The sequence below is a fragment of the Caretta caretta genome, chromosome 10 (assembly GCF_965140235.1).
Source record: "Caretta caretta isolate rCarCar2 chromosome 10, rCarCar1.hap1, whole genome shotgun sequence".
Taxonomy (NCBI): domain Eukaryota; kingdom Metazoa; phylum Chordata; order Testudines; family Cheloniidae; genus Caretta; species Caretta caretta.
The window spans coordinates 55,148,235-55,160,246 of NC_134215.1; the positions used below are offsets into that span (position 1 = coordinate 55,148,235).

Genomic DNA, 12,012 nt, shown 5'->3' on the forward strand with positions numbered 1-12,012 from the left:
AACAAATGATGACTTGCTTGATTTCCAACAGATTGTCCTATTGTATTAGAGCGGAATCAAATGACAAGAGCAGTGAGATAGGAAGGGAGAAGTATGTTCTAGAGGTCTGCACGTCGGGTCTGGACACCCAGAACTCTTGAATTCTAATCTCAGGTTTGATGAGGATTCCCTCTGAGGTCTTGGGCAAATCATTTAACCTCTCTATCCCCATTTGTAAATAGCAATCATACCTATGTGTACCTCACTGGGGTGTTGTGAGGCTTAGGTAATATTTGTAAATATGAAGACCTCACCAGTAGTAGTATATGTCCCTATTACTAGGTCGTCTAATCAACAACCCTGCTCTGGCAGGGTTTTTCCCTACAGAATATTTTCACATACTCTACCTATTCCAGTGGCAGTTTTAAAATAACTCAAATGATGGGCCTTCTATCATTCCCTTGGGATGACTATTCCACAAAATAAGAAATCTCGCTATTAAGAAAATGATACCTGATATTCAGTCTATATATTTCCTTACCCTGTTGCATACTCACTAATCCCTAGTTATAGCCTCATGCTAAGGACCATCCTTGGTTTATTCCTGCTGTTTTTTACACCTTTAGAATAATAATAGCCAAATATAATAATCCTCTCAGTCATCATTTAGCCAAGTCATAACATTTACCATGTGCAAATAGTCAGTGTGACTGTGATAGTAAAGGGAATACCTGCTATGTCACAGTAATGCTAATTAACTCAGAACAGTAGATGTCAACACCTTAATGGTGACCACTCTATCCATATGTTTCTTTTAAGAAATCCTCACAAATCAGTGCCCTTGTTACCCAGAGTTTTCAGAACCCAAAACTGTGGTAACTTAACCTGTTTTCTGCAGGCGGTGTCAGGAATAACTCAATGGGGACACAACTCCTCTGTCTGATGAATGATTGGTACAAACAAGATGTTTTCACCCAAAGCTCCTTCTTTATTGAGTCTCAAGCAGATGCGCGCATGCCATGGCAATAGTTTTAGAGCACCCCAAACATAGTTACCCGAAGTCTGAGATGGTTTCAAATGATCAACAGCCAGGCTTCCGGGGGTCCTTCTTCCGTCCAGCTGCGGAGGAAAAGATGTCAGTCTCTGCTCGAAGAAAAGCTCCTTGAACTGCTCCAAAGTGTATTCTTTTACTTAATCTTTTATAGGTAACTTAAATAAAGCAAATAACTCTTAGTGAGTCACCAATTCTCCTAGCTTCAGCAAAATTGCTCATTATCCCTTATCAGCAAAGCATTTCTAGTCATAACAACAATAAAACTTCTATGTCAGGGGCACTCAAAACCAAGGTCAGCCATCCAAACGCTAAATAGAAATAAAAGGCTAAAGTAGTGCACAACTCCATAAACTCCAGAGTACATTCTTTCATGCAGCAACTGAATGTGTTTCTCACCATTACCTCGATCTTATATCAAGTCAACATTTGAATCTGTCATTAGAAAATACTTCCCATATAATTAATGGAGTTCCTTACAGAGAAGAATGACTATTATACGTGAAGAGGTTGGCATGTGTGGAAAGAAATGTAAAAACATGCTTACCTCAAGGCTGACATGACTTGTACTTGCCTGGACACTTAATAACTAAGAGGAGAGAGAGCTTAAATTTCCATTTTATATAATGTAATGAGCATATCTCAACAGAAAGTGCAAAATCTTTCAATAACGTTTACAAGAATCAGATCAATGAACTGTTTTAGTGTACAAATGGAGCTGATAAAATTATTTTGGAAAGTTCTTTGTTCATATTGTTTTGGGAACTAGATCCAATTTCTGCAAATGTATTCATAAGTATTCACTGAATAACATATGCAAATAGACTTCAACCTATGGATAGTTTTGTATACTATTCACTTTCGTTGTTAATTGTGGTGTGTGATTGGTCAACTAGGTCACAGTGGGTACTGTTTCTGCTTCATGACTGGCTGTCTGAGAGTTTTTAAACAGAAGACTAAAGAATGGCAATAGTATATAATATGTTTCCATTATGAATTTTTGGATGAACAACAATTGGTGTTAGAATCTGTGAAACTTCTAGGGTTCTCAGATATTTTCATGAATGTCCCATGGCCATCCAAATACTCATGAACAGTAAATTATTGGAGTGGGATGGATCTGAGGTAAGGCAATAAGAAATGAAACAGGGGTTCACAGCAAAGGAATCTGATGTTAAACTCCTTGCTCAAATTAAGAGACTATCCAAAACTATCTTCAGGATTTTGGCATTCATTTATGGCAGGATTCTGCATTCTTTGCACCCCAGAAAACCCTACTGACTTTGGTGCGAATAAAGATGCCAAAAAGTAAATGATTATGATTAGATTTATCAAGAGCTGCAGCATCTTGCATCCTTGATTTTTTTTTTTTTGAAGGTTTGGGGACCAAATAATTTGGTACAATGTAATTTTAGAAGAAAGGTGTTAATGTTCCACACTTGCAATATTAAATGCTGTGTAATTTCATATAATTTCCCTTTTTAAAATAAAAGATATCAACCTCCAGCTGTAAACTGAGAAATTTTCAGCTTTCTTTTCAAGAAGTTCTGAAAGTCTTTCCACAATAATTAAATGGCAGAATAGTTTAACAAGATGATTCATCCTAAAAATCAAATATGGCACATCTTTTCTTAAACAAAAAGGGTATGAGGTAGAAAACAGAAGTGACTAGACAGTAAGATACCAAATATTGTGACATTGTAGTGTAGCTATAAGCAAGGTTTTTAACAGTTTACATTTATATTCAATACTTCCACTGTTGGAAAATCACAATATAGTAGTGTGTGTTACACAAACTTTTGTACAAAATGGGGAGCAGTTTGTGCGTTAGAAGAGTGAACTGTTCCTTAAAATAAATGGATAGTGTATATATTGTAAAATTCTCCATTATTCAGAGGGCCAACACAAGACTTATGCACGATTAAGTTCTGTTTTGAAAGGTTAAGTAGGACTTAGGGGCTGCAGAAATCTTGTTTCGGATCTCTGCTTAGGAGCAAGTTTCACCCCATATGTGAAAACTGCACATTCAGCACTTATGACCTTTGACATAGTTATTAGTAAGGAACATGTATGGTGCAAAATTCAACTCTAACAACTCAGCAGAAATTAGTGGCATATTGTGTGTTACTTGAAAACATTCTATGGTATATTTAATGAATCTTATTTTTATACTCCACAGAGTAGAAAACATGTCTATGAGGTTAGAAGAAGTGAATGAAAGAGAACATTTTATGAAAGCTTCTCTTCAGACAGTTGACCTTCGACTTTCTCAACTGGAAGAGCTATCTGGTCGGATGGTGAATGCGCTCGAAAAGCTGGTGGGTATTGACAAATCTGAGTTGACGCATACACGCTCACGAGCTTCTTCTGAATGTGATGCCGCTTACCTCCTGAGGCAAAGCAGTGTCAACAGCTCTGATGGCTACAGCATGTACAGATATCACGTCAGTGGCGATGAGTTAACATTTGATGATAGCATCACCCCGACGTCACCAGCCATGGGATTGCGCAAAAAAGCCTATTATTTTGGAATGAAAGAAGAGAAAGATTGTGCAGACTCAAAGATGCAGCTGGTTCCAGAACGTCAGGGTAGTCTCCGCTATATCTCCAGTGCGGATACAGTTGCCACTACAGATTACAAGAAATCTACATTAGAAATTGCACAGAATGTCACTAGACCCCGATCTGATTCAGATATTTGTGTTTCATCTGATGACAAGCAAGGGATTTCCAAGAGTGATGAAACAATTCCCCAAAGCATAAACCAAACAGATATTGTTATGAATAGACAGTCAGTCACAAGACCCGATTTTCAGAACACTCATTTAACAGTAGAAAGGACCAAGTTAGAAGCTACCATCTCTTATCCCTTGGACAAGTCTAAGGCAATGCGCTATTACCCTGCTGAAGCGTTCAATGCTTGTCAAACAACCATGCTAAAGTCAAGGAGCTTTATATTTGCACATGGAGGGAAGCTGGTTGGAGGGGTCAACAACTGGACCACAGACTATAACACTATAATGGATCAAGTGTGCCCTTCCACAGTTAAACAGTGGACTAGTGAGTGGAAATACCAGGTTGAACAGAAACTTTCTAATGAACCTAGTCCAGAATATCCTGGTGGGTCTGAAGCAGAAAGGCAAGCAGAGCAGAAACAGTTACTGACAGATACAGAAGATGACGGCGATGTTGGCGAAGCAGGTGTCAGTGCCTCTCATATTTCGACACCTGTCACTGACAGGACTGAGATAGAAAACTTACTGTCAGTGAAGCCAGACAGGACTGGTAGATTCCCATCTGTACGATCAAAGAGTTTACACGGCCATTCTCGGAAAGCCAAGTCCATTAAGGACAAATTAAATAGACCAGGACACGCCAGCAGTGTAACTAATCTAGTGGTGGCCTGTGGCAGTGCAACAGAAGAGAAAAAAGCTAAGCAAGAAATCATTTCCACGGAAACTGAGTGCTAAAATGGCTCACACTCCATGTGGCAGTGATGGTCAAGACTTTGTTTGGATTAGTTTAACAAATATACCACACTGAACAGAAATGTTTGAAAATTTAATTCCTAAAAAATCTTGCATTTACTGATTTTCTGTATTTTTTATTCTGTAGAAATGTTAATCCCCTGTTCTCAAACAAACACTTTGGGATTTGGGTGAAAGGAAGACATGCACTTTAGGGGTGGATGTAAGGCTAGGCATGATAAGAAAATGCCAAGTGGGCCAGATCTTTCTGGGGTCCGTTGGTTTCCACATTCATTTATTGACTGAGTCTTTATTAGAGCTGGTTGAAAACTGGAAAATATTTTCATAAAAAATTGAGAAAATGATCTCCCTTTTTCATTGGAAAACTGCTAAATTCAAACTTTTTGGACTAGCTTTATCTTCAGATGTGCACCTGATTTCCTTATGGATGTAGTCTTTAAAGAAAAAAGTACTGAATGCAAAGGAAAGTTTTGCAATCTCCTTGATTTCACGAATAGCTCTTCATTAAATTACCAAGGAATGCACATCAGAAGTGACTTTCAGTTAATAAAATAGACACAAACTGAGTTAAAACACACACAAAATGCAGGTTTCTCCGATAACAGGACTTGGAAGCCATCAGTTTGGTCTGGTACCAAAATATTTCACCTGTCTTTGAACATGGGTGATGGCATCTTGTTTTCTGTTACTCTGAGGAGTATCCTCCTTAGCATGCCAACTCTCTGCATGCGCTCATGCAAACACCCCCCTCCCCTCCATTAGTCTGTCAAAACTAATTGCCTTAAGATGAGCATCATACTGGAAATACTGCTTTCTGGAGGCTCGGTTTTGGGAACTACATATATTTTTAACTGGCAGTGATCATTGTTTCAAAACACTTAGTGGGGATTGAAGTGGGAAAATAAGAGTCCAAGACCCGCATCAGTGGCTTGCATCACCAGAGGTTGCAGTGGAGCCTCATAGTAATTGGAATTTGCTTTATTTAAATAAATAAGTACAACTGTAAAATGAGTGACAGGTACTGATAAAGTACATACACACCTTTATTCCAGACAAATCGAACGCAACAAACCTTTCTTCCTTCAGGAATTTCATTTTGATGGACAATAGGGGCACAAGTGGCAGGCAATAAAACACCTGAAGCTTGTTTTTAGGTGCTTCAAAACCATGATCAATTTTTTGTTGGTCATATTTTCTATGTTTTCCTTCTCTTGTGAAAATACAACCTGAACAGCCACTTCGGTTTTATTACTGTGAATCCCACCCGTGTCTTTATGTGAAGATTTATTGTATAGGAAGATCAGGTTGTTTTCCCTCAAAATCTATATAAATTTCTCTCTCCCCAAATGAGAGTAGAAATTGAATAGTTTTCTTTGAATTTACAAAACAATGTACATAGGGAAAACAAAATAAACTCCATAAAATAAGCTCTGCTCCTCCCTTTCATCTTCCATGAAGGGGGCCTAAATTTCACAATTTCTAGTCACTATTTTCCCAACTCACATCTTTCAAATGTGAGTCATCATTCAAAGGTATTGTAAAGTGCAGTACTAAAATGTACTTGTTTCTGGCAATTTTGTTGATGTTATATTTTAATTACATAGTTCTTATTTGTTACTTTCCAGAACTACTCTTCTAAAATATTCACGGCAGCCCCCATATTGTAGGGTAAATGCACCATTTAACAAGATAAGAAAGAAAACAAGCTAACTGACTTTCGAAGTTATTTTCCTTACAGACTGCTGTTCAAAGGTTTACATTCAAGTCCTGCTGTTAGTAACCAGGATTTTTGCATGCACTATTTTGAAATGGTAGAATTTAATATGTATTTTCTTCTATCATCAGATCCACTGTAGCATGGGGCCTGGTGTTTACAATTAAACTTCTACTACAATATTGGCAAAAGAAAGGAAGGTGGGGTGTGTGTGTCAAGATTCTAGTAAGATGTCAGCTGACTCATGTTTTTGTCATTAGGCTCAAATATCTCCATATAAAATGTGTTCCTATTCTATACAGTGCCGCCAAACTTAAACGAAACGGACAGTTATAGAAGTTCATTCTTCACTAGGTACGGCCCTTCTCCCTGCTGTTGTTTCTGCACATGCTTGTCACGGTTATGGGTACCTGAACACAGGATTTTTTTTTCATAAGGGCTTTTTTATTCAGTTTCTCAGAATTTGAGATTTGCTGTTGTAAAATGGAATGGCATTTGATATCGTTGCACCTCTACACTGCTGTATGACAGTTTGATGCAATTTCATGGTCATTTTATATATTAGATAAAATATTTGTTCTGATTTGCAGATGCCTTTTATTGTTTGCCTGTAAACTCTTGCCAGAAACTGATTCATCAGCAAACTCAAGTGATACAAAGGTTTTCAGCATTTTTGCTAAATGAGCAGTATCCATTTCAGTGTGTTGCATGCATCTTGTTGGAACATCTTTATAAATTGTGTTAAACCATGCTTTATTTGCCCAGAGTCACTTTCTAATGTTAAATCATTAATTTATCTCAAATTAACCATTGAATTAGACTAACATGGAACTCTTAAATGACTTTTTAAACTTTGTACTTATTGATTTTCTTTGTGTACAAATAACCAGTTATATTAGCTTCTCTAGGAACAATCCAAAAAGATATGAAATAATAAATACAATGTAACAAATTTGTCACTGTAAGGATACTGAAAACACTGCAGCCTGTCTGTTCTTTTTTACAGAATACATGAAGTAAATCTTTTCTAAAGCAAAAATTCAGTTAATGGTTGCCAGTAATTTTGATTTAGATGGGATTCTGTGGAGTGATACCTTTATAAGGCCTTGATCCTGCAATTCTAGTGAATATATAAATAAATGTTGGCTTCTTTTTATTTGCCTTCTGGTTCATGTTTTCGAGCTTTTTTCCTCCACAACCATGAGGGCTAGAAACTTTTTTAAAAATGTGACTGAAAATTTCAGGTTTTGTGACTCCAGGAGCTTTAAGAGAAACACCAAATATTATGAGATTCATAATTAAATCAAGATAGTTGGCAATGCTGGTTCAGTCAGGCTGTATCTTGAGATGGTGAACAGGCAATAAGGAATCTAGCTTGACTGGCACTTAAGATCTAAATAGATCAAATCTGATCATGAATCAGTGAAACTCAAGGGCTACAGCTGGTTGGAAAATGGGAATTCCTTTTCACTAAATGTGGAAATTTTGGTTTTCATTTGAATCCAAAACAATGTTTCCACCAAAAGGAAATCTAAAAAACCCCTCCTGTTTCAGAACAATTAAAATGGATTATTTTTGAAAAATGCAGGGGGGCTGGCAAGGCCAGCAGGCAGCTTGAAAGTTGGGGAGCTTGCCAGCCAACCTGCTGTGGAGCAGAGGATCCAGAAGCAAATGGAGAGATAGGTGGGCTGTCTGGAAACTGGCCTGGTTTTGTCAAAAATATTGATGGAATTGACACAGTGAACATGTTGATTCCATCAAATCAGCATTTTCCAGTGGAGAACTTCTCCAGTGCAAACATTTTCCATTGCCTTTAAACCTCATGATCCTCAGCTGAACAGGTCATTTTTTAAAGAGTAGAACTGCACTATAAAATTGGTTTCAATCTATTCCTTAATGGATGTTTGTTCACATCATAGAACCATTATACATAAGAAATGAGATTGCACATTTGTAATTTTGTCTGTAGAGGGCTAATGCTGAAACAAAATGCTGTTGCAGATCTGGTGTGCTATAAATCAGGTGTAATTTTTAAAGATATGGAGGTACTGGTAAAGTTGATAAATGCAATTTCAGGCTTGGTTTCTGAGTGTGTGTTCTTTTGTTGTTTTGTTTTTTTGGCAAAGTCTGCAATGCTGTTGGAAGAAAGGGCTTTATGCTAAAGTTTTGTATTTTTCCCCTCGTTTTATACTTTTAAAAGATGCTAGTAGCCTAGCTCACCTAATGGACTCATGCAGTAACACATTATGTACAGTTTACATGCAATGGAGAAAAAAAAATCTTTATAAAGAAACCAAATTCAAGTGCAAGCTTCCAAGGGCTAGAACATGATACATTTACTTAGGCAGAGTTATACCTTAACTTCTCAAATAATCCAATTGATTTCAATGAGTCTGCTCAGTGTAGATAATCAACAAAATATTCTCCCTGTACTCTTAAGGAAAAATACTTTAATGGTGTCTGTTAGAAAGAGAAGGCTATGACAATGTATCTTTCCTTAAGAGACAGCTTCAAATTAAACAAGACAAACAATAGTCATTGCAGACACACCATGATATAGATACACAGTGACAGGACGCAAACAGGACTCGCATATATAAGGGCAAAACTGTCATGTTAGATTACAAAAGCATATTTTATCACCTGTAGAAGACAAACATTTGTAATTATGTACTCTGTCAAGTTCTGTTCATGTTATGTGACTTCATCATAACCAGTACCCTAATCGAACTGGGAATCAAGCCAAGAGTTTGTGTTGGGGATCTCTTGCTTTAAATAAATAAAAAATGAAAACAAATTGTGAACATCTTGAAGGATGAAGAAAAGATGGTAGCAACAAATTGTTGAAGTATTTTGTCCTTTTGGGTCAACTCATTCATGAGAGCAACTCTCAAAAATCTGTCTCGTCTTTGACTTTACCTTCAGTGACCTTTTTGAATGTTAATAGGGTGCTTTCAGCGCAGAATACAGAAGATGAGACAAGCTGCACCATTTCTCACGTAACAAACCCACAAGGGATTTTAGCTTATAAAACAGGACCTGTCTCCAGTAGAAAAGCAGAAGAAGATTTGTAGAGGTGTTATCTGGAACTGCCATGAAAAGAGTATCACAACAGCAAGAGTTTTTGCAGAGAACTGTACTCTTAGAATAGAAAGTGGTTGATTCCAGAAAAGATGCAGGGTAGAAATACTGCAAGAGATGACTTAGCATTGTCTTTAAAATGTCAAATAAAAAAAAAACTTAAATGAGCAAGTACAGAATGAAATGTGGGGAATTGCATGCCAAGATTTAATCTGCAGTGCCCTTTACAAGCCGCACCATATGATTTTAAAAATACAGGATTTTTTCTTTTTCCAACTCCACCACCAGAACATGATGATCAAGTAAAGTTCTCCATTGATGTCAGTTGGGTGTTTTGTCTGGATCAGGCAAGCCCTGAAATCTCAACCCTTTATTTAATACTCACAAAAACTTCTAGGACCATATTTTACACCCAGATATTCCCATGCAGCCCTATTAAGTTTAACAAGAACATAATTTGCTCATGGTACTAATGCTGGATGCTATGTGCATCATGTGTCTTAATCTGGGCTTTTCCCAACAAGTCAACAAAATACTTATGTAATTGTGATGACACAAGACTACCATGATTTTTTAAGAGCTTTTCCTGTTACTGATTCAAACGTGAGCTCTGATACAGAACAATGGCAGTATACAGGCCAAAATTGTTAACCTACTTTACATAAAGTAAGTAAACAGTTGCCAAATATTAGTGATTAGCTTGGCAGCTAATTACCTGTGGATCTGAATACTTTTAGGCACCCAATTTAGGTTTTCTTAGAAGTAAAACTAAAATTAGAACTATGATAATAAATTAAATGAATTTTTGTAATTGAATGTGTAGTTTGCAACCCAAACATTACACTATAATGCATAAGAATGAAAACATGAAAGCGACTGGTATGTTATCTCTGTTCCAGCTTGATTGGGGCGGGGGGGGGAGGGAGGGTGAGTAAACAAACAGCACAAACAATTAAAAATAAATGTAATAGTGTGATGAAATTAGTTTTATTTTAAATAGTTAATAATGACCCTTTACTAATACATCCAAATCCATAAAAACCAGTCAATCAGAATGACTGAATACACACCATTTATCATTGGCTGAGTTATGCAGATAAGTCATAGGTCTGCATCCTGAATACCTGGAAGTTTCATCTCTATCTGCTGTGTCTTTTCTGATGGTTGACTGGCTCTTACTATCATCAGAAACCCCCAACTGAGACACAGCCTTTCCAGTTTTTAAAGGATGACTTTCCACTGCAGATGCCAAGTTCATATACTGGATGATCACATGATTATTTCCATAACATCCACATGTTTGCCAGCTAAACAATCTGAATATTCAGCTTCTGGCTTTCCTGATAACCACCACAGGCACTATCAGAAGTGGGTTTTTGTTTGTGTAAAAAACAAAAACAAAAAAACCACACTTCCAAAATCGAGTGTGACAAACCGTGAAACCTTTAAATACTTTGCATTTTCACTTAAAGGATGAAAGACAAAACATGAGTAGAAACTGTTTCTCATTTTTTTCCATTGCTCCTTATTTGTCCATTTGGCTAAGTCTGCTCTAACATCTGGCTGACACAACTTATCAGTAGAGTTCTTCATCTGGTGGTTAGACTCAAGCTATTTGCATTATGTAGGTTACTGCAGCCTAACCTAGAACAAGGATCTTCATGACAGCTTGTACTGGGTGAGACAAAATGTAGTCCTCATGGCCAAACTCACTGAAGTTGTGCTGCCTTGGAAGTTATTCTTTGCATATCTTACAATTTGCACCATCCCCAGATATGAATCTCAGCAAAAGGTTCAAAGCAAAAAAGGAGGAGACAGACTTCACCAAAAGGGGAGTCTGCCAGTGCTTGCTAAAAAGCAGGAAAAGATGCATTTTCCCAAAAGACTCATGCATAATAGGAGCTGTATGAGAACAAATTAAATCAAACTCCAAACCAGAAACAGACACAAAACCACGATCTGCAGTTTGTAGCTTTTTACAATGTACAGAAATATACAATTGTCCATTAAATAAAAATATTTTCCAGAGCTGTAATTTTAGGTTTCTTCTTTGTAAGATTTTATTACTACATTCAGCACCCAAGTTCTGAAGGCACATATATGTTTATGCTGAGAGGTAGTGGTGAGTGCATGGATCATTAAGCCTCTTTAGCATCATTTAACATGACTATCAGGACAAGTTAATCAAAAACCCACCAGCTAAGACAAAAGGGGTTGTGAACCTACCCAGGAGTTTTGCATTGAGAGGGCAGCAGGGTTTTGCTGAGTATTGTACTGTCTGGGTTGGGGGTCTTTGGGGGAAAAGGGGAAGGCAGAGCAGACAAAAATGAGACTCAGAGGAAGGAAGAGAGCCAAGCACAGTGTGACCGTGGCGAAGCTTTGAGGAAGGTTCTGAGTCTGGTGCTACCCAAGAGTCTTGAGACTGTAAGCAAATAAGCTAGCCCTCTGTTCGTTTTTCTTTGTCCTGTATTCCTTGTAAATAAACAAGACTGCATCAAAGAAAATAACAGACGCTGTCATCAATTTCTGCTTCCAACTGAAACATTTTCAGGGCCCAAAACTTTGACTAGGCAGTTGGGTCAAAAAAAAAGGCAATAATATATTCTTATTGTATAGGTATACAGAGATTACGAGACAATTTAAAAATAAAAAGTTAACCTCGCTTTTCCACGTCACTTGACCTTTTGGATTTGTGGGTA

General features: G+C 37.3%; 1 protein-coding gene and 1 long non-coding RNA gene across 5 annotated transcripts in view; one reads left to right on the forward strand and one right to left on the reverse strand.

The window, feature by feature from the left end:
* The window catches only part of TRPM1 (transient receptor potential cation channel subfamily M member 1), a 168,206-nt gene extending 159,892 nt beyond the window's left edge, over window positions 1–8,314 (forward strand). The window contains exon 26 of the mRNA XM_075133020.1: window positions 3,210–8,314. Within this exon, the coding sequence (XP_074989121.1) occupies window positions 3,210–4,500 (1,291 nt within the window). The 3' untranslated portion in view covers window positions 4,501–8,314. The remainder of the gene's footprint in view (window positions 1–3,209) is intronic.
* LOC142073378 (uncharacterized) overlaps window positions 1–12,012 on the reverse strand; it is a 114,827-nt gene that overhangs the window by 94,004 nt on the left and 8,811 nt on the right. For all 4 annotated transcript variants that reach the window (XR_012670226.1, XR_012670224.1, XR_012670225.1 and 1 more), the window contains exon 2: window positions 1,035–1,098. This is a non-coding gene — a long non-coding RNA (uncharacterized LOC142073378). The remainder of the gene's footprint in view (window positions 1–1,034; window positions 1,099–12,012) is intronic.